This window comes from Myxocyprinus asiaticus, chromosome 2 (genome assembly GCF_019703515.2).
Source record: "Myxocyprinus asiaticus isolate MX2 ecotype Aquarium Trade chromosome 2, UBuf_Myxa_2, whole genome shotgun sequence".
NCBI classification, from domain to species: domain Eukaryota; kingdom Metazoa; phylum Chordata; class Actinopteri; order Cypriniformes; family Catostomidae; genus Myxocyprinus; species Myxocyprinus asiaticus.
Window position 1 is genome coordinate 39,197,587 of NC_059345.1, and position 24,647 is coordinate 39,222,233.

Here is a 24,647-nt window from a genome sequence, read left to right on the forward strand (position 1 = left end):
TTACTTGGAACTAATCGTGCAAGTAAAATATAACATTTTCTATGTTTGATAAATAACAGACTTTAAATAAGGGCGATTAGCTGTTCAGAATTAGATTTTGACGTGTAAGGTTGCCAGATTTCTGTAAGTGAAATCATCCAATCAGATCTTGACACTTCTGATTTTGCAAATATTCTGTCAGGGTGATGCTTTAGTCAAAAAATCTGGCAACCATGAGCACATGAGCTCTCTCTCCACTGCAAAAAGATGCTGGTTTTCTGAATTAAACACTGGTAGGTATTTTGGAGTTAAGTAATGGTTGATTTGTTCTTCCTAGTGTTCACATGAAAGTTACGCCACTGAAGGTAATGTTTTAAAAGTTTTGCGCACTTTCAGAAATGGCAAAGAGAACAGTTCAAGGAAATCTTTTGTCTTTCTTTAAAAAAAAGGAGAACAGAATGTAAGATATTGTTTACAGTTACAACGTGTACATGTTTTTAAATCAAACAGTTTTCAGGGTTTCGCCCATAAAACACTTTTGTGTGTAGAACAATTTTTTTATAGCACTGTTTAAGCATGTTTCACAGAAACAGTCTATTGGAGTAGAAAAAAATGCGTGTCTGTGACAGTGAGCGAGCGATCTAGAAAAAAAACGTTTTCATGATCATAACGTGGATTCTTTTCACAGAGTTCATCATAAAATACAATTACAGTGGGTAACAGGTGCATATTATGGCCATGTGTCCTAAGGGTCAATGAAGTGATGCTCATTTTTGTCCAAATCTATTAAATTAAAAATACATTTAAAAAATGCAATTCAAACAAACCATTTACTTGAATATACCTCTTCTATGATGAGCATATTTTTTTATTTTCAAGTCATATTGATGTTTTTTCTGGGGCTTAAAATAAAAAATGTCATGTGGCGTCAAGAGACAGTAAACAAAAGTCACAGTCTCATTAAAAGCTGAAATTCTTGAAAAAAGAAATGTTGGCATGACTAGTGCAGAATTATCTCTTATTAATAATTCTTTAAAAAATAAGCAGTGAAACAATTGTGTTTTAAAATATGATTCATATTTAAAAATGCTTTTGTCCACCAAATCAAAGTCATGGTGTAACCAACACGTAGGTAAGTATTTTGTTGTTTTTAAGCCTGAGTGTGAAGTTTAAAAAACATCTGATATATATTTTGAGCTAGTTACTTCTTAATATTTATATACAGTATATAAAAAAGTACCTTGAAAAATGTATTTGAAAACATTTTGGAAATTAATGAAGTTGTTTATACTCTCATGTATTCAAGGTCCAAAAAAATTATTATTATACTTTTTACTTGATGGTTACACCACATGACAATTTTAAAGTTGTAAATATTTTTTGTAGAAAATGCTATAAAGGTTTTTCAAAAATGTATGAAACCACACTGGACACAAAGATTACATTTCTGAGAACTTGACACATAGATGATTTTTTTTAAAGATTTCTCATTTTACCACCCTGGATAACCGTATTTGTCAATGAACCATAAGTATTAGACCCACACCTAACAACACTATCCCCCTGCTAACATTCTGCCTAACATCTCCTTTTGTGTTACACAGAGGAAAGAAAGCCATACAGGTTTAGAACATGAGGGCGAGTAAATGATGACGGAATTTTCATTTTTGGGTGAACTATCCCTTTAACCTCACACTCAAATGTCATCAATCAACCAGAGCCTCCATAAAGCCTCTTCTCTCACTGAAGTGTGAAAGTGCTCTCATCCACTTCGTAGCTCTCTCGTTTACTCAATTCTTTCCCTTGTCAGTTCAGGGAATGCCTCCAGACAAGCATGCTTCCATGATAAATAAATAAATAAATAATAATAATAATAAACTGCCCATAACAGGTCATAGGCATCACAAAACATGTAACATTTATGTCAATGCAGACTAATGTTCACATTAGTGCTGCAATTAGTGTATATACCACTGTCTAAGCTTAGTTTGCAATGAACAGTCTAAAGTAAAAGGCTCTGCTATACATTGTTTTATCACCATTGTGCCCTTGAGCAAGGCACTTAACCTCAGGTTGCTTCAAGAGGACTAACCCAGTAGTAAATTAATTGTTGTGCAAATTACTTAAAATAAGAAAGCACTTGATCAATAGAAGATAGTACAAGACTTCCCATTAGATGTCACTACTGGACAGTGGCGATTTCTCAAACACATGTTGCAAAGCCTTCTCTGCTAGCCTAACATGCCAAATAAATTAATATTTTTCATCCTTTCATTCTCAATCACCTTTTTGCCTATGTATTTTTAATCGCTTTCCACTCTTAATTAATCTACAAAGAAATAGAGAAAAACTAAAGGTTTATCCAGTCAGAATTTATTCCTTGATGCTTACAAGCAAAGTGTGACAACTGTTTCACAAATCGCATGCCCGAAGCCGAGCTCGTTAGCCGAAGAAGCATGCGAGTCTGAGCTCCACCCCGTCAGGCCTTCAGAATTTCTTCAGTGCAAATGAATGAGCAACTAAAGTCAGATTCATCAGACAATCAGATTGATTTATTTGTTCTTGGTGGGTGTGATCTTTAGGATATGTCCTGGTCGAGACCCTCTAGCTGGCCTTGAGTGACGCAATCACGCATTAAGTGACATATGTAATTTGAAATTAAAGAACGCGAGATCTTGCTGACGAGTAGGCTGTTACTGCCACATTAAAATCCTTATGGATTTAAAAACACGAGATGTTCTGCATGACCATGTGATTGCTTAATTTATTAAACAGGAAAGGAGGACTGATATTCACTTCAAGTAAATTGGTAAGTGCTTTTTGCATTGTTATAGCAACATCAAGAGTTTTCTAAGTGTAAATTAGGCTGCTGGAGCATTTAGTGTCGGATCAAGTTTTGAAAAGTTGTGCTGCATTCCATTCAACTCGGAAAGTCGGATTTTCAACTTCCTACTACGAAAAGTGCAATGGAATGCATCTTTAAGTCAGAATTACAACTTGTAGGCTCGTGCAGAAATTCTCAACTCCGATTTCGCCTGACGAAACGGAATTTATTGCAAGTAACATTTAAATCGCAAATATTATTCGATTTTCCAGGTATTATAGACCTCCTTGGTAGATTCATATGAAAAAGAATGATTTTTGAATGTCTGTTCGGGAGACGTTCATTTCACAAAACAGTCATGATGCAGTTAAATTAGGCTTGCTTGAGCATTAAGTATCGTTTCAAGTTCTGGCTTTCGTGCGTGGATGTGTTTTTAAAATGTCAGTTGGTATTACTAGTTAGCTGCGACATAATGTATGATGCCCAAAGACATAGGGTGTCTTATTAATTGTGAAACTGTGTTTTCTTAATGGCATGAATCACACTGAAGGCATAGACTGTAAATGCACAGCCCGTCACTGCTACTGGAGATATACTAACTGGAGATAATGTGATGTTAGTGTATAAGACATGGTTTTGGTTGTTTCAGTCTGAATGTATAGCGTTTTTACAGTAATAAATAGAGCAAACAGTCTCCTCTAGCCTTGCTTGTATTGGATTATTTCAGTAGTCTTAATTTTCTGCTTTTTATTCATTAGGTAACTGGACTGTTTTGGGTTAGCAGTAGCTTTGTTAATGTGCTGGGAGTACTTGATGATTCATGGCATTCAACTAGGGGACTTATTTAAAGATGTGAGCTAATCACACTCCTTCCCTTTCTTTCTCTGGCCTTCTCTTTATTTCTCTCCAGCTATCTCTCCTTACACTTAAACTGCACTCTCTGCTTTTGTTGTCCACACACTTTAGAAAAATCATTGTGACTAAGGCCCAGTCAAATGCTCCCTTTTTAGATTATGTTAGCAGCTGGATACTGTTTGTTGTGTTGTATTGACTATCTGTGTCACAGCTTGGCTACACTAATTGGCCATCGGGAGAGTAGGGCCTTTCCCCAAGTCAGCCACCAGGTTGGTGGGCTGCTAGCAGGCAGATGCACATTATAATAAAAAAATAAAATAAAAATAGCCAATTAAACAAATTAATCTAATTTAAAATATAATATTATTGATTTACAATATGGACCTGTTTCAGTGATGTCACTTTTTCCCCGCAGCCGCCATATTTTTGACCATCAGCGGGAGAAAACAATGGCAGTGTATGGAAAAACACCCATAACATGATCTCAAGAAAAATATAAAAAAATGCTTTTGATCTATGCAAAGTCCAAGGAAATGTGTATACAGGTCTGAGGTCAGCACAAATATTGCCAAATTTGAATTTCGCGGACATTTAAATATATTTTATCCACGATTTATCTCTGTATGCCGGTGAGTCTGATGTGTGACCGGCAAGTGCACACGCCTCTCGGAGCATCACAGTAAACATCTCTCATTCAGAAGTTACAAAACGTCTGTGATGATCCCGTCTGTATGAATGTTAGAGCTGATTTTAACTCATGAAGAATACAAAGAAAGCAACTGAGACATATTAGTGTTTTACACTGTAGTCTGGTGGTGTCAATAAATGTGCTTCATGATCTTATGGTGTGTTGTTTATTGACTGACATTTTTCACTTAAAATCTGTCCTATATAGTCACATTATATTGCTTTTTATTTATTACAATGTGTTACAATTATGATATACCTATTATACAGTCTGGGTGTTATGAATAGCATCGTCCTATGTGCATTTCCAGTTGAACTGTATCTGACTCGATTATGTTATAAATATAGTAGACCTGTGTATAGATAACTGACATGTCATAATAAATTAGCAAAGACTGTGCTCTCTCATCGCTGCTTGACTTTGGCAAAATGAAGCCGTGTCACTTAAAAGATAAAACTTTATTGAAAGAAAAATTACATTTTGGCTCTGGTAATTAAACAGCAGTATCACCTTTTCAAGACTGATAAATATAAACAACATTTTCGCCGGCTTATTTCATTTATAAAATAAAAAACGACCCCCATAATGCTTAATTCCTGAATTTTTCACGTGGCCATTTTTGTCATCGGATCAAAGATTATCGAGAAAGGGGCCGTTCACACTCCTTGCACAACCAAAAAGCTAGACGTAGTGCAACAAATAAAACAGAACAGAGCGCAGGTGTATTGAAACGGGTTTTTAACAATTTAAGTTCTTTTTAACTTGTCAAAGTGCCTAAAAAACTTGTCACTTCTGCACGAGACGATGAACAATAGAGAGACGCAGCACAAAGTTGTACATAGGAAAACAATTGAAAAACAGCGCAGAGGGACCCAAAAACATTGGGTATTCTTACAAGTTCCTTACTTCCTTATTTTGGTATTGCCTAAGTGGCATTTGAGAGAGGAGGTTTGCACTGAACTTCCTAAAACAAAGACTTGATCAACCAGATCACAAATAATGATATCTTACAACAGACTATTTACAACTTAAAAGTAGGACAGATTTTTTGGCATGCTTGCTGTTGCATTAGTTGTGTGATCTTTTATGTATTGGATTTGAAATTGCATTGTGCCATAAGGTTTTAATAGCAGCAGGTGTGTTATATAATGGGAAACACTCTGAACCATGGACTGTAGATTTTTCAGAATCCTGAAATTCCTGGTAAAATTTTGACTCCCAATCTGACCCTGCCCACACCTACTGTATTGGCTAATTAATTTCCATGACTTGGACTACTGGATAAGGATTTTTAAAAATCATTTAATAGAAACTGCACTAACAAAAAACGATTTCTTGCTGATTAAATTTTTTTTGCTAAGCATAACTAAATATATACAGGTGCATCTCAATAAATTAGAATGTCGTGGAAAAGTTCATTTATTTCAGTAATTCAACTCAAATTGTGAAACTCGTGTATTAAATAAATTCAATGCACACAGACTGAAGTAGTTTAAGTCTTTGGTTCTTTTAATTGTGATGATTTTGGCTCACATTTAACAAAAACCCACCAATTCACTATCTCAAAAAATTAGAATATGGTGACATGCCAATCAGCTAATCAACTCAAAACACCTGCAAAGGTTTCCTGAGCCTTCAAAATGGTCTCTCAGTTTGGTTCACTAGGCTACACAATCATGGGGAAGACTGCTGATCTGACAGTTGTCCAGAAGACAATCATTGACACCCTTCACAAGGAGGGTAAGCCACAAACATTCATTGCCAAAGAAGCTGGCTGTTCACAGAGTGCTGTATCCAAGCATGTTAACAGAAAGTTGAGTGGAAGGAAAAAGTGTGGAAGAAAAAGATGCACAACCAACCGAGAGAACCGCAGCCTTATGATTGTCAAGCAAAATCGATTCAAGAATTTGGGTGAACTTCACAAGGAATGGACTGAGGCTGGGGTCAAGGCATCAAGAGCCACCACACACAGACATGTCAAGGAATTTGGCTACAGTTGTCGTATTCCTCTTGTCAAGCCACTCCTGAACCACAGACAACGTCAGAGGCGTCTTACCTGGGCTAAGGAGAAGAAGAACTGGACTGTTGCCCAGTGGTCCAAAGTCCTCTTTTCAGATGAGAGCAAGTTTTGTATTTCATTTGGAAACCAAGGTCCTAGAGTCTGGAGGAAGGGTGGAGAAGCTCATAGCCGAAGTTGCTTGAAGTCCAGTGTTAAGTTTCCACAGTCTGTGATGATTTGGGGTGCAAAGTCATCAGCTGGTGTTGGTCCATTGTGTTTTTGAAAACCAAAGTCACTGCACCCGTTTACCAAGACATTTTGGAGCACTTCAGGCTTCCTTCTGCTGACCAGCTTTTTAAAGATGCTGATTTCATTTTCCAGCAGGATTTGGCACCTGCCCACACTGCCAAAAGCACCAAAAGTTGGTTAAATGACCATGGTGTTGGTGTGCTTGACTGGCCAGCAAACTCACCAGACCTGAACCCCATAGAGAATCTATGGGGTATTGTCAAGAGGAAAATGAGAAACAAGAGACCAAAAAATGCAGATGAGCTGAAGGCCACTGTCAAAGAAACCTGGGCTTCCATACCACCTCAGCAGTGCCACAAACTGATCACCTCCATGCCACGCCGAATTGAGGCAGTAATTAAAGCAAAAGGAGCCCCTACCAAGTATTGAGTACATATACAGTAAATGAACATACTTTCCAGAAGGCCAACAATTCACTAAAAATGTTTTTTTTATTGGTCTTATGATGTATTCTAATTTTTTGAGATAGTGAATTGGTGGGTTTTTGTTAAATGTTTGCCAAAATCATCACAATTAAAAGAACCAAAGACTTAAACTACTTCAGTCTGTTTGCATTGAATTTATTTAATACACGAGTTTCACAATTTGAGTTCACAACTTTTCCACGACATTCTAATTTATTGAGATGCACCTGTATACTGTATATATCCACTATAAAAAAATGTCTATGACTTTTCCATTAAGTTTTATGGTTTCGTTAACTTTCATGACTGTTCCAGGCTGTAAATCACAATTTTAAAATTCCCTGATATTTCCAGGTTTTCCAGGAATTAACACTGATACAGTAATTCTGATATGATACCCTTATTTTTTAAAAGAATTAATGTCATTGAACACTTAAAAGCTTTGAGATTGTTTGGTACTTAATAATGCATTGGTGTTAATGCTTGAGCACAACTTAGTGGAGAGTGGATGTGCATGTATCACACAAAACTGACTTAATGTACATCAAAAGTATCTGCATCTGACACACACACCTTTGGCAATCTGGACCATTCCCACTACTATGATGAGGACCAGGGCCAGCAGCTTCCCAACGGTGAAGACATCCTGGATCCGTGTACCCCAGCGCACACTAGAGCAGTTCACCCATGTCAGGAACACTGTGAACATACACAGTAAACATACAAACACAGTCAATCATATTCATTCACATAATGCCAAACTCACAACTAGGGTTGTCACGATACCAAAATTTTAGTAGTCGGTACCGATACCAGTAAAATTTCACAATTTTCAATACCAATTTCAATACCACAGCAAAAATAGATAATATGCTATTGATCATATTTGTTTATCCTTTTTAAAAAGGTACATATTAATTTAAATAATAAACTAAAACAAATGCATGTTTCCTTCAAGTGTTTTTCAATTAAGTAAACATTGCTTAAAGTTTTTTTTAAGTAAGACCCAACTGAAATCTTTTTGTATTTTTTTCCCAAATCCTGTGTGTTTTTCATTTTTTTTCTCTGAATTCCATGTTTTAGAGTTTTATCAAAATGGTGTCTAATCAAATTAATTCATAAAACTAATTAGAGCCTTTAGAGCCTTTCTAAAGATCCTAATACTGTTCTGCACAACATAGCATCACAGTAATGATGAAAACATTGATGAAAACTTTGATTCAGTACAAACACACTCTTGCTTGCTTGCTTCTCATTATAAATAACAACAATTATTGTTATTTTTATTACTACAATTAATATTACATTTTACTATACGGTTTCACCAGTTTGCAACACATTACAATTATACTACTCAAAGAGCTTGTTGTGAGCCCAAGTGCAGAGAAAGCAAACTCAAGCAGGATGCAGGTCTCTTAGTTTATTGACTTCTCAAAAAAGTAATCCAAAAATACTCAAAAATAGAGTGCTGAGAACAGGCAGAAAACAGACAAAGCATATAAGCAAAATCCTGGGCAAACGGTCAAAACAACAGTCCAAGAAGTAAATCCAAACTGGCCCAGCATAGTTAAAAAAACAAGAGGCAAAAACAGCAGGGCTTACGTTCCAGAAAACAAAGTTGAGGAAGACTGGAGAACTCAGCAAAGAAACAAACAAAGGGCAACGTATAAATACAACCAATGAAACAAGGATGGGTGGAAATAATTAGCTCAAATTGGCAGAGGCAAAATTATTATAAGCTGATAGGACCCCCAACTTTAAGAACGTCTCCTGATGTTCCCAGGGTGATCCAGATGCTGCTGGTGGAACTCTTGGATAATGCCTTGGTCCAAAACATCCCGAGCAGGAACGAACGTCTGTTCCTCTGGGCCATATACCTCCCAGTCAACCAGGTACTGGAGAACCCCCCCCCCCCCAGCGGTGGAAAAGTTGGAAAACCCAACAAGTCGTTGCATCTCCTTGATGGAGCTTGGTAGAGGCCAGTTGTGGACAGCTTGCTTCTTCCCAGGGTCCATTTGGATACTGCCCTCTCTTATGCTTCCTAAGCAACCAATTGGCCCGGTTGCTAGAGTGGGTAGAGTCACATTGGGTTAACCTCCTCGTGGTCGCTATAATGTGGTTCTTGCTCTTGGTGGGGCACGTGGTGAGTTGTGCATGGATGCCACGGAGAATAGCGTGAAGCCTCCACACGTGCTAGGTCTCTGTGGTAACATGCTCAACAAGCCAAGTGGCAACTAAGATTCGTCCTCCACCACCTGGATTGAGGCGAGTCACTACGCCACCACGAGGACTTAGAGTGCCTTGGGAATTGGGCATTCCAAATTGGGGAGAAAAGGGGAGAAAATCCCCCCCCCCCCCAAAAAAAATGTCTCTGAGAACATCAATGAGGAGGACCTGGAACATGACTAGGGGGTTAATAAGGCCGAACAGAATAACCAGGTACTTATAATGCCCAGTGGGCATGTTTAATGCCGTCTTCCACTCGTCCCCTTCTCGAATTCTGACCAGGTGGTAGGCATTCCGCAGGTCGAATTTTGAGAAGATGGAGGCCCCCTGGAGTATCCCGAAAGCTCATGACATGAGGGGAAGAGGGTAGTGGTTTCTGACTTTGATTTTACTGAGTTCCCGATAGTCAATACAAGGTCACAATCCTCCATATTTCTTACACACAAAAAAGAAGCCAGCCCCTGCAGGAGAAAAAGATGGCCGGACCAGAGGCCAGGGCTTCCTTGATCAACCTGTTCATGACTGTGAGTTCAAGGCGGACAGGGAGAAGATCCTTGATCTATGAGGGCTAGTACCTTGCTGCAGATCAATCTCACAGTCATAAGGCTGATGCAGGGGAAGAACGGCTTCCCCTTTTTTTTTTTACTAAACATCATTTTCAGGTCCAGGTATTCAGAGGGTACTCGGGACAACTTGGGAGACTCGATAGATTTGAGTGACTTGGGGGTCTCGGGAGACTCAGGCGAGGGACTCGAGAGGATGCATGCAGAACCCCACTCAAAAATGAAGCCGGAGGCCCAGTCAAAGTGAGGATTATGTGAGGATTATGTCAAGATAACTAATCAGGTTAAAAGGCAGCTCCTCCAGATGGTTATTAATAAGCACCTGAACTGAAGCAGTCATCTGGCGAACATGACCATCACCCAAAGGCCTACCATCAAGGGCTGTAACTGAGAGAAGTATAGGTAGCACAGTCAATGGGACAAAAATATTGGTAGAGAACAATTCATAAATAATAATCATTCATAAATAATTTTGACAGATAGGCAGCAGCTAGTGAGACTGGGGAAAATCATATTGGGACTCTAACTATTAGCACTGGTGCACCTCAGGGATGCGTTCTCTCTCCACTAATCTTCTCCCTGTACATGAATGACTGCACTGCCATGGACCCCTCTGTCAAGCTCCTCAAGTTTGCAGATGACACCACGGTCATTGATCTCATCCGTGATGGTGACAAGTCTGCATACAGATGGGAGTTTGAACAGCTGGCTGTCTGGTGCGGTCACAACAACCTTAAGCTGTACATGCTCAAAACAGTGGAGATGATAGTGGACTTCATAATTCCTTGTGTACGTGAGCACACTTGGCATCTGATTCTGATAAAGTTACCTGCCGCTCCAGAGTCTGCAAAACCCTGTAGCGGATGTTCTCCCCAGGAAATAGTGATGGTAAGGAAGACCCCAGAGGCCTGTTTCATGGGAGAAGTCACCCCCATCACAGCCCTCCTCCATCTGGACAGGGCTTGGCTTTTCCCTCCAAAATTAGCCCAGGAAGCTCGTAAATTTCCCGGTTTGCCTCAGTAGAGAGAGCGTCACTCCCTCATATGACCATTACGTTTCGACTGTGAGATCTGAGTACCACCCAACTGCATGGCACCCTCCTGGGTTACCATCATACCTTTGGGGAGAAGGTAGACATGGCTCAGGACCAGGAGTCAGAGCAGGACTGGAGGGTTCTTGTGCTGAAGGGGTTGCAAGGGGAGGTGTATGGGCAGGTGTAAATGAAGATTGCAAGGCTTGTAGGATCTCTACCTACATATGCTCGTGTCTTTCCACCATTACATCCTGTCTGACTAGTACTTGCTCATGATGCTCCATAGTAACTTAATGACTTGTGAGGGCTGCTACAAGACATTCAAGATTGAAAGAATCTAATGCAGGAGGGTGTTCTTCAGGATTCACTCCATTGATTCAGGAAGGTTCTCTGCAGGGTTCAACTCCATGGCTGAGTTCTACTCTCAAGGCAGTGCCCTCATCTGCATGAGATTGCAACACACTACCACTGACCACTCAGGCAGCTTGTTGTGAACCCAAATCCTTAGAAAGAAAAGAGTCATCCAAAAATACTCAGAAATAGAGTCTTGATAACAGGCAGAAAAAGGCAAATCAAATCCAGGGCCAACATTCCAATCAACAGTTTAAAAACTAAATCCAAACAGGGCCCATCACAGTTAAAAAAAATAGAATTAAAAAACAGAGACACCAAAAACATCAGGGCTTATGTTTCATGAGAAAGACTAGAGAACTCTGCAAGGAAACAAACAAAGGGGAATGTATAAATACAACCAATGAAACAAGGGACATGTGGAAATCCATCCATTCATTTTCTATAGCTGCCTATCCTATAGGGTCGCCGGTAGTGCTGGAGCCTATCCCAGCTGTCTCAGACCGAAGACGGGGAAACACCCTGGACAGGAAACCCATGCGAACATGCGAAGAACATGCAAATTCTACACAGAAAGGGGCTTCAACAGGTGACTTTCTTGCTGTGAGGTGACAGTGCTAGCCACCGTGCTGCCCACAGGTGAAAATAATTAGCTCAAATGGGCAGAGGAAAAAGTATCACAGGCAGTTGACTGAGGGCCTCTGGTGGCTGGGAGGTAAATAACACCTCAGAGGGCTGACATATGGTCTCACAGCCTGTCACTCTCTCCCCTCTGTCATTCTTACTCCTCTCTCTCCACTGACTTTTTATCAAAGAGATGTTTCACGAGAAATAGTTAGGTCACAAGTTTGTTGTGGACAAATCAGATTATGTCCCAGTAATGAAAGCAGCATGGTTTTGTTGGCAGCACAGCACAAGCTGGCCACATGGTTCTTATTTAATAGTCCAGAGACAGGAAATAAATATCAGATGTAAACTATTTTACTTCTACAGAGCAATGTAGTTCTCCATTGACCCATTCATTACTGAGCACACATTACTTGGGGTTTCCTCTAACTGCAGGCAGCATGAATTAATGCAGAGAAAAAGTAAAGTATTACAGTAACCTGGTCTATAGTAACCCATTTTATAGGCCAGAAACATACTCTACACAAGTATGTGCATGCTACTGCTTCTTGTTACACAAGCTCAATTTCATTCTGAAATGTTTCAGACCACAGTTAATAACATAACACAAGTAAGTATTGCATTCTCAGGGTTTGCGCAAGGGGCGCTAGAGCCGTCATTAGTTCGAACTGTCCACTTTTACAGTGAGTTTTCTATTTCAATTCAACTACTGTACTGGGGGAGCAACAGTTTGAAGAGAATGTTGCTAAGCAAATAGGTTTAAGTTGATATACTTATAGCAAGGTCAAAGTAATGCAGGAATGCACATTAATTATGTTCAAATGGACCATGTGTCCAAATGCTAGCATCTGCGTTTGTGTACTTACATGTTTCTGGTCATTAAGGTTTATAAGGCATCTTAATGGACTAAATTACAAAAAAATTACTCTTTATTCTTCAGGACATCTTTGGAAACAATCAAAGTAGTTTTTCAAGGGGCATCAATACAAGGTACCTAAAGCTGACCAATACACGCTACTCTGTACATTCACACACTGGCGGAAATACAGGTCTTGTAAACCATCTGCGTTTGAGGTTAGTGGTTTCTGTGTTCAGCCACATTGTGTGAGAGCTCCGGTGTAGATCCGGTACACAGAGGTCCGTCTCCAGGGCTTGACGGCACAGTATACCCAGGCATGCCGAGGGAGACACTGGGCAAAGGGGAGACGGGTTACCCCCACTCATCCATCAATGGCCGGAATTACCCGCCCACACACGCAAACACATGCGGGGCATCTGTCAGACCCCAGTAGACAAACAGCTTCCGATGCCCCACAACAAAACGGGTCCAGACGCCAGCTGAATTTTTGGCAAGAGTATGCAGTCGGCAAGAGCGGCTTAAAGCCTGCAAACCAGCAAAACAGCTATCCTGTTCAACTCCATCTACTCATCTCATCCTGGGCTCGGTACAGACCAGATATGTCACTTTCATATCCCTACAGCATTCAGTATTGGCGGATCTTCAACTTATTAACATTTTCATATAGCTCTCAGCCCATAAATTACTCCTCAACTGAGTCAAATGGTTAAAGTCGAATGGCTCAGACACAGATTTCCCACCAGGTATGAGACCAGCTACAAAGATTAAAGTACAACTCAGTAGAGGCAGGAAACAGATAAAAACAAACAATGGGACCAGTTTACACATTCAGACCATTAGCACTGGTACTACGCCTGCAATAAATGCATCTGCATATAGTATATTTGCAGAACAATGATTCATATGCTGCATGTGGAAACAGTTGTTCTTCATAGTTTCAGGTGATTAGAGATTTGAGAACACTACAGCGTTTGCCATGAGCTTTCTTCTTGTTTGGCCCTATCCGATCTAACTCCAGATTCTTCTGTTTTGTATCACTGAGCAAAAGTGACCAAGGGTGGCCAAATGAAGTTAAATGAACACAAAGCTAATGAGAGGAGAATTCTAATGAAGTGCAAACAGCCTTTAAATCTGCCAAAATACAACCACTCACTCCAAACACTGAGAGGGGCATCCCTCTGCAGCTAATTGACCCATAAAGCCAACAAAAAATGCACTAAATACAGGAAAATGTGCAAGACACTACAAATCTCTGTGGCCAAAGCCTAAAATAAGTGCACAAACCATATTTTTGCTTAATGCTTACCAAGGGTTGCAGATGGCAAACTCAACTGTATTATTTATAGGACTGGGTAAACTGAAGTCTGCACTGTTGTATAGCTAAGTGGGAGTCATTCAAAGTGAATCAATAAGCTAAACACAAGAGAAGAAGTTTTTACCCTTGGTTTTACTCTCTCTAGTAGCATACTGGAAGTAAATTCAGTACCAAACAAAATTTGGAAACAACTGACTGAATGCATGTTTCTCATGCTCTTAAAGACCTTTTGATCTTGAAAAGCAGCCAGCAAGTGCTCAGAATACATGAGAACTTATTCAATAGCCTTCTGTTGAAAAAGCATCCAGGTGGTACATTAAGAAGTTGGTAAAGAGAATGGCAAGAATGTGCATTACTGTTATCAAGACAAACAATGGCTAACTTTGAAGACTCTAAAGAATCCAAGAAGTTTTGAATTTAACATTCCTATATTTGTCTTATTTCATTGTTTGGGTGACTTTACTATTATCTAAAATGTGGAAAATAGTAACAATAAAGAATGAGTAGGTTTGTCCAAATTTTACTATATCTGTATCTCTATGTAATTATTTTAAGTCTAAAAAACGGATAGTTCAGGGCAGCATTTCCCAAAGCATTATAAGCCTAAGTAGATCGTAGAAACCATTGGCGCCCATGGTCTCTACCATCAACTTAAGCTTGCAATGCTTTTGGGAAATGCTGCCCTGGTCTTGGATGCTGATCGGTCAAAAGCTGTGCTTTATTTAATAATAAAGCATAGTTATGACCTCTTAACAGAATTACTCTTAACAGTATCACTGCACATCACTCATAGCCGAGCTTTATTTTTTTGTTGCACAGCAACGGTCTGACGAATGGATGGCATTTGATGATTTTACGTAAAAAATTTACACTTTAATAAACATCTTTTCCTTAATATTTTTATTATGTGGTAACCATTTTATAAAAGCAATAAGGCACTGAAGGCAGTGCCATACTCATGTTTATAGTCATGCTTCATGTTGTGCCTAACAACAGCCTTCACCTGTGACTTTATTCACAATATATCATGCCCTCTCGTACCTTATTGCTTAAGCAAATGTTTTCCAAATGATAGGCAGTTCAGTGGCACATGATGTCAGCATGATGTTTCATAAGCAGGCATAAACCTAAGCAAGAAGACAATCACTTGACCAGCTCTCTCTTTTTGTCTCCTGAGTATGTGGCCTTTATAATTACACAAGAGAGGAGAAGATTCCCACACACTCATAAACATAAAAAGGATACTAAAAAGGCACTAAGCAATCTATAAAGATAGATTACCTCTTAATAAAAACACAGTTGTTTAAAAAACAGTGCATCATCATTTGTTTAAAGTATACGTTCATGGTGCCAGGAAAAAAAAAACCCATTTACACTGTATAGAAGGCACAGCCATATCTTTCAGAGCTTCCGGAAATGCATTTTCTTTTAAAAATGTTCCAGCAATTCAAATGATAGACCAAGCTGAGTTGTATTATTACAGGTTAGAAGACACTTGCCAAAGGTCTGTGTGTTTATTTGTGTGTCCAGAAATGCGGGAACAGTGAGTCTGTGCTTGTGTATCTGTGAGTGCGTAATCTGACTGCAGGAGGCAGAACTTGTGACATTCATTCAGAACATTCAGAAGGGGAGGGCAAATGTAACACAGTGTAAACCAGACTAATTCTAACACAGTGCAAACAAGAATACGCTCTCACACATGAACAGAAATTCATGCAAAGATTTCCAAAACGTATTAGTTTACCACTAAAAATATCCACTGCTGTATCCACACAGGCACACACATGAGGAGACAGAGAAAGCACTAAAAATAAGACCATAATCTGTACCTCCACTTCAACAGTCTAACTTATTTTTTGCGGTAATCAACATTATGCCACAAAAGCTGTCGATCAAGCTTAACTTGTTTTGAACCTGGTACATCCCTTGAAGTGTGTGAAGACCTAAGGGCGCACTCCTATGCAATTTTAAATGAGACATTGTTGGTAAATGCTTTGTCTAAAGGTTTATGAGAGATGGCAGGGGAAAATGCATTGGAACTATGCTCTGTTGGTTTTCTTTTAAACCTTGAGTTTAAAAGCATGACTCACACACTTCAAACCTGTTATTAAATGATCATAATTTATTCCACATTTGTCAGATTTAATGGTGTTTCAGCAGAATTCAAAAGTCTGCCTCTTTGCCCATGTTCGTCAAAGAGCGTTGGGGTAACTAGGGCAACCACAATGTCCCCAAACAATGCACAATAAAGATGGCACGCCCACATGTTCTGGTGGCTCAAAGCCTGACACCATTATAGAGTCTGATGCCACGCAGTGTGAGGGTCAGGTGCCCTTAAACCACAACATCGATACCAACCACACACTACTATCCAGACCCAAACAAATACATTCACCTTTCAGAGAAGTCACTCTGTGTGCATAGCCGGCTCATCTGAAGAGAGAATGGTGGTTTGTGATGTACTGTAGGTCTAGCATCCTTTGATGGGAACATACATGAGGTGTCTTTTCCTAAATTGAGCCACTGGCCCTAATCCATCCCCATGCTCTTTGCAGTATGTCTGTCTTAAGGCTTTAGCTGGCTGTTTTTCAGGCTGGATTCTGGATTGCGCTGCCAAAAATAGAGATGGATGCCGCAACTCAGCCAGCACTGTCATTAGGGCCACTGTCCTCACATTGACACACCACCAATACTCCTTCCTGCAAGCCCCAGTCCAGATCTAACAGGCCCAAACCAGCTGAGTCACGGGGCTCCCCTGAAACAAACATACCTACACAAGCACATACACATGCATTGCACTGGTCACGACACAGCTGATTTAACCTCACCGACTCCAAATATATCCTGTCCACTGGAGTTAAGGGCTAAGATCAAGATTAAATCACTGTAAAGTGGTATATACTGTATACACAGGATGGAAAGAGAGAAAGAGAGAGAGACAGAATAAGGGTAAAAGTAACAACTCTACACTCATGTTCTTCATAACTGTGTCTATGAAGACTTAAACATTGTATATGTATATGTGAGACCCATGCTACTAAGTGCACTTTTCCCTCCAGTAAATATTTCTCAGGGTAGGTTTATTTTTCAAAGTCAATTTCTGCATAGCCACATACCTTGAAGTTTTAAAGCTATTGAACATGTACACAGCTTTTGCACAGGAAAAAGATGCAGTTCTTTGAACACATTTTGAACTTTAGTGACAACTTGCTCCAATGGCAGGGCATGTGTGTTCAAAGAACTGCATCTTTATTCCATCAAAAAATTATAAACATGCCCAAGTGTGCCACGGGCTGTTTTCTGAAGGAATTTACAGATGGCGACATGCCGTGCTATTGGAGCAAGTTGCCACTAAAGGTCAATGTGTGTTCAAAGGAAAAATACTTTCTACTATATTATAATCATTCCTGTTTAGCTTTACCTTATTTATTGCTCTACAACACACTATGCATCTCATCCACTGTGGCCACTAAATTATAATCTATTACAACTCATTAAAATATAAAAATGACTCTTTTTAATCAATATATTAAATATTAAATTAAATATTTGATACTATATCATAGGGATTCACGGGAAATCCTACTGAGTTGGAGTCGTGTGTCTGACGTAATTATTCAGTTTAAATCAGAATCAGAATCAGAATGAGCTTTAATGGCAAGTATGCTTACACACACATTTGTCATGGTGTAAGAAGCTTCCAGTGCAAGAGAATGCAACATATATACATGCATACAAACATATACATTTAAACATATTTACATATAGTGACATAAAATATAATAAAAACATTTGATATAAAAAAAGTAGGGCTGCCCCTGACCAAAGATTTTCCTAGTCGACTACTAGTCGTTAGTTTAAGCAATTAGTCCACTAGTTGTCGCACGTTTATTATATTAATTTAATTACTTAAATATATATATTTTGGGGGACATCAGAAAATGGTTTGAGTTCCAGGGCTGAGAAAGAATGTTATAAGTAACATTGCTAACACTTACAGAGAAATACTAAACCGTAATAATGAGCCTTTAAAATATACATTTTACAAGCGCATGCATGAAGCGAGCCGCAGTGACACCGGCAAAAGCAGTAATGATTCTGAATGTGTTGGAAAAACCAGCAAGCAGACTGTCTGAACATTTTGTTAATTTATAGAGAGAAATGCACATTAGGGTTGTGCCGACAGACGATGATCTCGGGGATCGACGATGGTCAGAGTGATCGCTTTCTGGATCCCCTTCAATTTGCTTGTAGAGCAAACAGGTCTGTGGATGATGCAGTCAGTATGGGACTGCATTACATACTTCAACATCTAGACAGACCAGGGAATTATGCAAGGATACTATTTGTGCCATGGTCGAAATCACTAAGATCAAATTTTTTCCCCATTCTTTTGGTTGATATGAACATAGTTACTGACTCGTATCTGCGTGATTTTATGCATTGCACTGCTGCCACACGATTGGCTGATTAGATAATTGCATGAATAAGCAGGTGTACAGGTGTTCCTAATAAAGTTCTCAGTGAGTAGGGGTGTGATACGATCTCGTGCCACGAAACCTCGCGATATTAAAACGTGACGATATTTCTCGTTGAGGTGAAAAGCTGTCTCATGATATCAGCATGATGGAGTGTGAGGGTGAAATTAGCATAGAAGATGCCCCCGCCACTTTTAAATAGTTTGTGTGGCAGCATTTTAGGTTCCCGGTGGAAACAATAAACGGCGACAGAGTGACAGACAAGACACGAACAAAGGCTGTGTCTCGTTTGGAAGGCTGCATCCTCCGGAGGTCGCATTTGTCGGCTGCATATGTCATTGAGGCTGTTTCGTTACATTTCTTTTTTTTTTTTGTCTTTCTTTTTCTTATTTTTATCTATTGTCAATGCCTTTAATGTATATGCACTTACATTTATACAATTGTTAACCTTTTTTGCATTCCCAATAAAAAATAAAAAATAAATAAAAAAAATGAAACGAGACAGCCTCGATGACGTATGCGGCCGACAAATGCGACCACCGGAGGACGCATCCTTCCAAACGAGACACAGCCAATATGTAAGCACTGTGAGAAAATAGTGCCGTACACCACGGCTAACACAAGCACTATGCAAAGACACCTACAGAACCACCGCAGCTCTCAACTAAAATCAACCAGGTCTGAAGAGACTCATGTGAAATCATACAGGAGAGAAGCCAGTCAGTTGAGTTTGTGGCAAAACCTTATACAGTGCTTGCATATTGTTCTGTCTTTTACTACATATGATAATTCATACTCAGAAAGTAGAACTGAAGAGACATTCATTACAAGCTGATTAGTTAAAACATTTCAAAATGCACCTGCATTGTTTTGCATTTTGTGACTTTCAGTCGAATAAAAGACTATTTTTCCAGTCATATACACTACCGGACAAAAGTTTTTAAACAATTGCCTGAAATGTTTCTCATGATCTTAAAAATCTTTTGATCTGAAGGCGTATGATTAAATGTTTGAAATTAGTTTTGTAGACAAAAATATAGTTGTGCCACCATATTAATTTATTTCATTATAAAACTAAAATTTATTTTAAAAAATAGTTTTTGAAATTGATGACTTGGACCAAATAATAAAGAAAAGCAGCCAATAAGTGCCCAACATTGATGGGAACTCCTTCAATACTGTTTAAAAAGCATCCCAGGGTGATATATCAAGAAGTTGAGAAAATGTCAAGAGTACATGTCTGCAAATTCTAGGCAAAGGGTGACTACTTTGAAGATGCTAAAATATAACATAGTTTTGATTTATTTTGGATTTTGTTTAGTCACAACATAATTCCCATAGTTCCATTTATGTTATTCCATAGTTTTGATGACTTTACTATTATTCTAAAATGTGAAGAAAAAAAATTATAATAAAGAATGAGTAAGTGTTTCAAAACTTTTGACCGGTAGTGTATATAGTGTTAAAATATCGTCTCGTCTCATTCTCGTGAACCCAGTATCATGTATCGTCTCGTCTCGTGAGCTAAGTGTATCGTCACACCCCTATCAGTGAGTATATATATATATATGTGTATACACTGTATATAACGGTATATATACATTGTTGATAAAGTAGAAATTAGTGCCACATCAGTACCAAATTAGAGCCAAACTGTGAATGTCGAACACAGACTAATTTCTGGGTTGGCTGGTGTGTGTTGTACTCACAGACACAGGTGGTTGAGAGAAGCCGCGTGGCGATGTATGGAGGCAGGCAGTTTGGGAAGGCAGGCTGCAGCACATAGTTAGAGAAGGTGAGTGCAATCACAGCCAAAGTGGTTGGGTACATAATCAACACTGCACTCCACAGCAACAAGAACCTGCAAAAACACATAAACACACTGTCATGTTATATTTACACTTACACACACGTCTTTATCATCACCACTGTGCAACATACACAGTATCATGCAAATAAAGAATTAGGCAAATAAAGAATTCAGAAGTGTTGTAACTGAGCAAGCAAGTAAACACATGTGAATATGCCTGAGGAGGAGAAATTCCCCCGGCACAAGTGCTGCATACATACAATGAGTGTGTGTGTGTGAGATGCCCACATTGAGTGGAACACACTGGAGAGTAACAACAGACCTACCCAACAAGTCCTCCGAAGATTTCTGTCACGTAAGAGTAATCTCCACCTGATTTGGGGATGGTGACGCCCAGCTCTGCATAGCAGAGAGATCCCAGAGCACAGATCCCTCCTCCGAGAACCCACACGATGAGAGAGAACCCCACACTACCTGCATGCTCTAGAACCCCCTTCGGAGAGATGAAGATCCCTGATCCAATTATGTTGCCTGAGAAAACAAAAGAAACAAAGCAACAGGTTATTTAGTCTCATATTGTTTATACAACCTAAAATAAACTTGGGTTTTAAATGTTACAAATAATAATATAATATATGTGGAGGTGGGGGCATGGTTGAGTGCCTGCTTGTGAATGGAGAGTGAGATCGGGAGACAAGAACGGTAAGGATCATCACCTGTCATTGATTATCTCTAACAGCTGCCTGTCATTGCAGAGAGTTGGAGAGGGATTTAAGAGTGAGCCAGACACCAGAGAGCGAGAGAGAGAGCTGCACATGCACACACACCCAGAGAGCGTGTTTATTAAAGTCAGCTGAAAAGCGAGTTTCGAGTGAAAAATAAAATTACCTTTTGAGTTGGATTTTGCCGTCTCCTGCTTCCTCCTTTCCCCTCCTTGTGAGCTTGTTACACTGGTGCAGAAACCCGGGATTTAAGAAGGAAGAACATCGCCATGGATGCCTCACAACTGGAGGAAGTCTTTAATACCCTTGCCAGCATCCACCAGTCACAGCATCAGGCCCTCCTCGAGCTGCGCACAGAGCAGGAGCAGCGGTTCATCGTGCTTATCCAGGCCCAAGCAGAGGACCGGCAGGTGCTCCGGAGCTTGCTACCCCAGGAGGGGACTGCCGCTGTGGCCCCGGACCCATGTTCCTCTTGTCAAGATGGGGCCCAACATGAACCAAGAGCCTTCTTGGAGCTCTTTAAGTGGACGGCAGGGGCATGCTGTTGGCCCAGCACCCAGTGGGTGGTCCACTTATTGCCACTGCTGTCCGGGGAGGCCCAACTCGCGGTGCAGCAGTTACCAGCAGAGAACCTCCTGGTGTACGCATATCTAATTAAAGCCATCCTGAAGTGGGTCGGCAGGACACCGGAGCAAAAGCGCCAACGCTTCTGATCACTAACCCTTGGCGAGCACGGCCACCCATTTGCCTTTGCCCAGCAGCTCCGGGACGCCTGCCAGAGGTGGTTGCTAGCTGAGCAACGTAACATCGGGACTGTGATCAATCTAATGGTACTGGAGCAGTTTATCGCTCAGCTTCCGAGAGGGACAGTGGAGTGGGTCCAGTGACATTGCCCGGCGTCACTCCAAATGGCTATCCAGCTGGCAGAGGATCATATGGCAGCATATTCGGGAGTCGGCGAGCCCCGAGATCCTTCTCTCTCTCCCCTGTCGCCCCTCCTTTTCTTCCCTCCCCTTCTTACCATCCTGTTCCTTCCCCCAAACCGGTTCCCCGGTCAAGTTGACCGGTCATCCCTCAGGGACTCTCCCCCACAGATGGGATGTAGGCGTGAAGTCTGGAGCTGCAGGGGTTCTGGGAATTTCCAGGACCGATGCCCCAGGATGGAGGTGGAGACATTGATCCAGGTTCCCGACGCGCCACAAGCCGCCCCCAGTCGAGCAGTAGCGTACCGGATTCCTGTGAGTATTAAGGGGGGTACATATAAAGCCTTGGTGGATTCAGGTTGTAATAAAACCTCCATTCACCAAAGCTTGGTTCAATCCGAGGCTTTGGATACAAACCGGTGGGTGAAGGTAAGGTGTGTGCATGGGGATATTCAAAATCACCCTGTAGTGACGGTCACTATTCAATTTCGGGGACGAAAACAGTGTTGAGGCTGCGGTTAATTCCTGCCTCACCACTAATCTTGGGAACGAATTGGCAGGCATTTACTACCTTATAAAGGGGAATGTGTGTGGATGGTCCTGCAACAAAACATATAGGTGTGTGGTGTGTGACATGCTGACTGGGGAGGCAGAGCCAGGGCCGTCTACATCAGCTCCACGTCAAAATGACATAAGGGAGGGGGAAGTCTCGGCTTCCCCAGGCCTTAGAGGATTCCCTGCTGGGGATTTCCCGCTGGAGCAGATGTGAGATGAGTGAAAGTGATTGATGATCAATGCCTCTGGCCAGACGTTGCACTCACATATCCATATTTTTCAATTATTAAGGATCGGTTGTATCGAGTGACGCAGGACGCTTAGACAAAGGAGGATGCAACCCAGTTGTTAGTACCGAAGAGCCGTCAGGAAATGTTATTCCAGATGGCTCATTATAATCCGATGGCAGGTCACTTGGGGCAGGAAAAAACACTAAACCGTCTGATGGCCCGTTTCTGTTGGCTGGGTATTCAAGGGGATGTTCGCAGGTGGTGTGCAGCATGCCGTGAATGTCAGCTGGTGAATCCAGCAGCCACCCCAAAAGCGCCATTGCACCCTCTTCCGTTGATCGAGGTTCCCTTCAAAAGAATTGGCATGGACCTTGTCGGGCCATCAGAACGGACGGCACGCAGGCATCGCCTTGTGTTGAACCTGGTGGATTACGCAACGCAATATCTGGAAGCAGTGCCTCTGCGCAACATCTCAGCGCAACATCTCAGCACACAGTGTTGCAGAGGCACTCTTCAGAATCATCTACCGAGTGGGGATTCCGAAAGAAATTCTCACTGATCAGGGCACTACGTTTATGTCACCTACACTACGCAAGCTGTAAGAATTATTGGGTATTAAATGGATTCAGACAATTGTGTACCACCCACAAACTGATGGCTTGGTCAAACGGTTTAATCAAACCCTGAAAAACATGATTCGTAAGTTCGTGCACGAAGATGCTTGGAATTGGGATAAGTGGCTTGAACCCCTGTTATTCGCAGTTCGAGAGGTCCTCCATGGGGTTCTCCCCATTTGAATTATTTAATGGGTGTATGGGCGCATATCCAAAGCCTCGTATTGATGAACCGCTCGATCGGTTGGGTGCGGCTTGCTTTTACTCGACACTGGATTTGACAAAGGGTTGGCAGATCACCTTAACGCTAATGTCCCACAAGAAAATGGCTTTTTTCACACCGTTTGGCTTACACTAATTTGTGACCCTTCCGTTCGGTTTGTTCGTGGCCCCGGCTACATTGCAGTGCCTTATGGAGAGAGTCCTCCGACTGCAATCTGCTTACACCGCAGCCTATCTGGATGACATAATTATATACAGTAAAGATTGGCAGTGGCATATGCAGCATCTGTGGGCTGTTTGAGGTCACTGCAATGGTTGGGACTTACGGCAAACCCTAAGAAGTGTGCAATTGGACGGGTGGAAGTACGGTATCTGGGGTCCCACTTGGGCAACGGCCAGGTGCATCCCCAAATTGATAAGACCGCAGTGATTGCAGCCTGCCCAAGATCTAAGACCAAAAATGGGGTGAGACAGTTCCTGGGGCTGGCTGGCTACTATAGAAGGTTTGTGCCTAATTATTCAGACGTCACCAGCCCGCTGAATGATCTCACTAGAAAGGGAGCCCCAGACCCAGCCCAGTGGATGGAGTCGTGCCAACAGACTTTTATGCAGGTGAAAGCTGTGCTTTGTGGTGGGCCATTGTTACATACTTCTGATTTCTCTCTCCCATTTGTGTTGCAGACTGATGCGTCAGACAGGGGTATGGGAGCCGTGTTGTCCCAGCTGGTCGAGGGGGTGGAGCGCCTGGTGCTGTACATCAGACGGACGCTCTCAGCAAGAGAGGCGAGGTACAGCACCATTGAGAAGGAGTGTCTGGTCATCAAGTGGACAGTCCTCACCCTTCGCTACTACCTCCTTGGACGGGCTTTCACCCTGTGTTTGGACCATGCCCCACTCCAGTGGCTCCATCGCATGAAGGATACCAGTGCACGGCTCACCCATTGGTATCTGGCTCTTCAGCCGTTTAAGTTCGAGGTTTTCCACATACCAGGGGCACAGATGGCTATTGCGGACTTCCTCTCCAGAAATGGGGTAATGTGGAGGTGGGGGCGTGGTTGAGC

The 24,647-nt window shown here is 41.1% G+C and overlaps 1 protein-coding gene across 1 annotated transcript in view; it reads right to left on the bottom strand.

The window, feature by feature from the left end:
* Nucleotides 1-24,647, bottom strand: part of slc7a10a (solute carrier family 7 member 10a) — a 37,560-nt gene that overhangs the window by 5,345 nt on the left and 7,568 nt on the right. The window contains exons 2-4 of the mRNA XM_051720677.1: nt 20,647-20,851; nt 20,220-20,371; nt 7,632-7,757 (exon numbers count right to left, since the gene is read on the bottom strand). Of these exons, the coding sequence (XP_051576637.1) occupies nt 7,632-7,757; nt 20,220-20,371; nt 20,647-20,851 (483 nt within the window). The remainder of the gene's footprint in view (nt 1-7,631; nt 7,758-20,219; nt 20,372-20,646; nt 20,852-24,647) is intronic.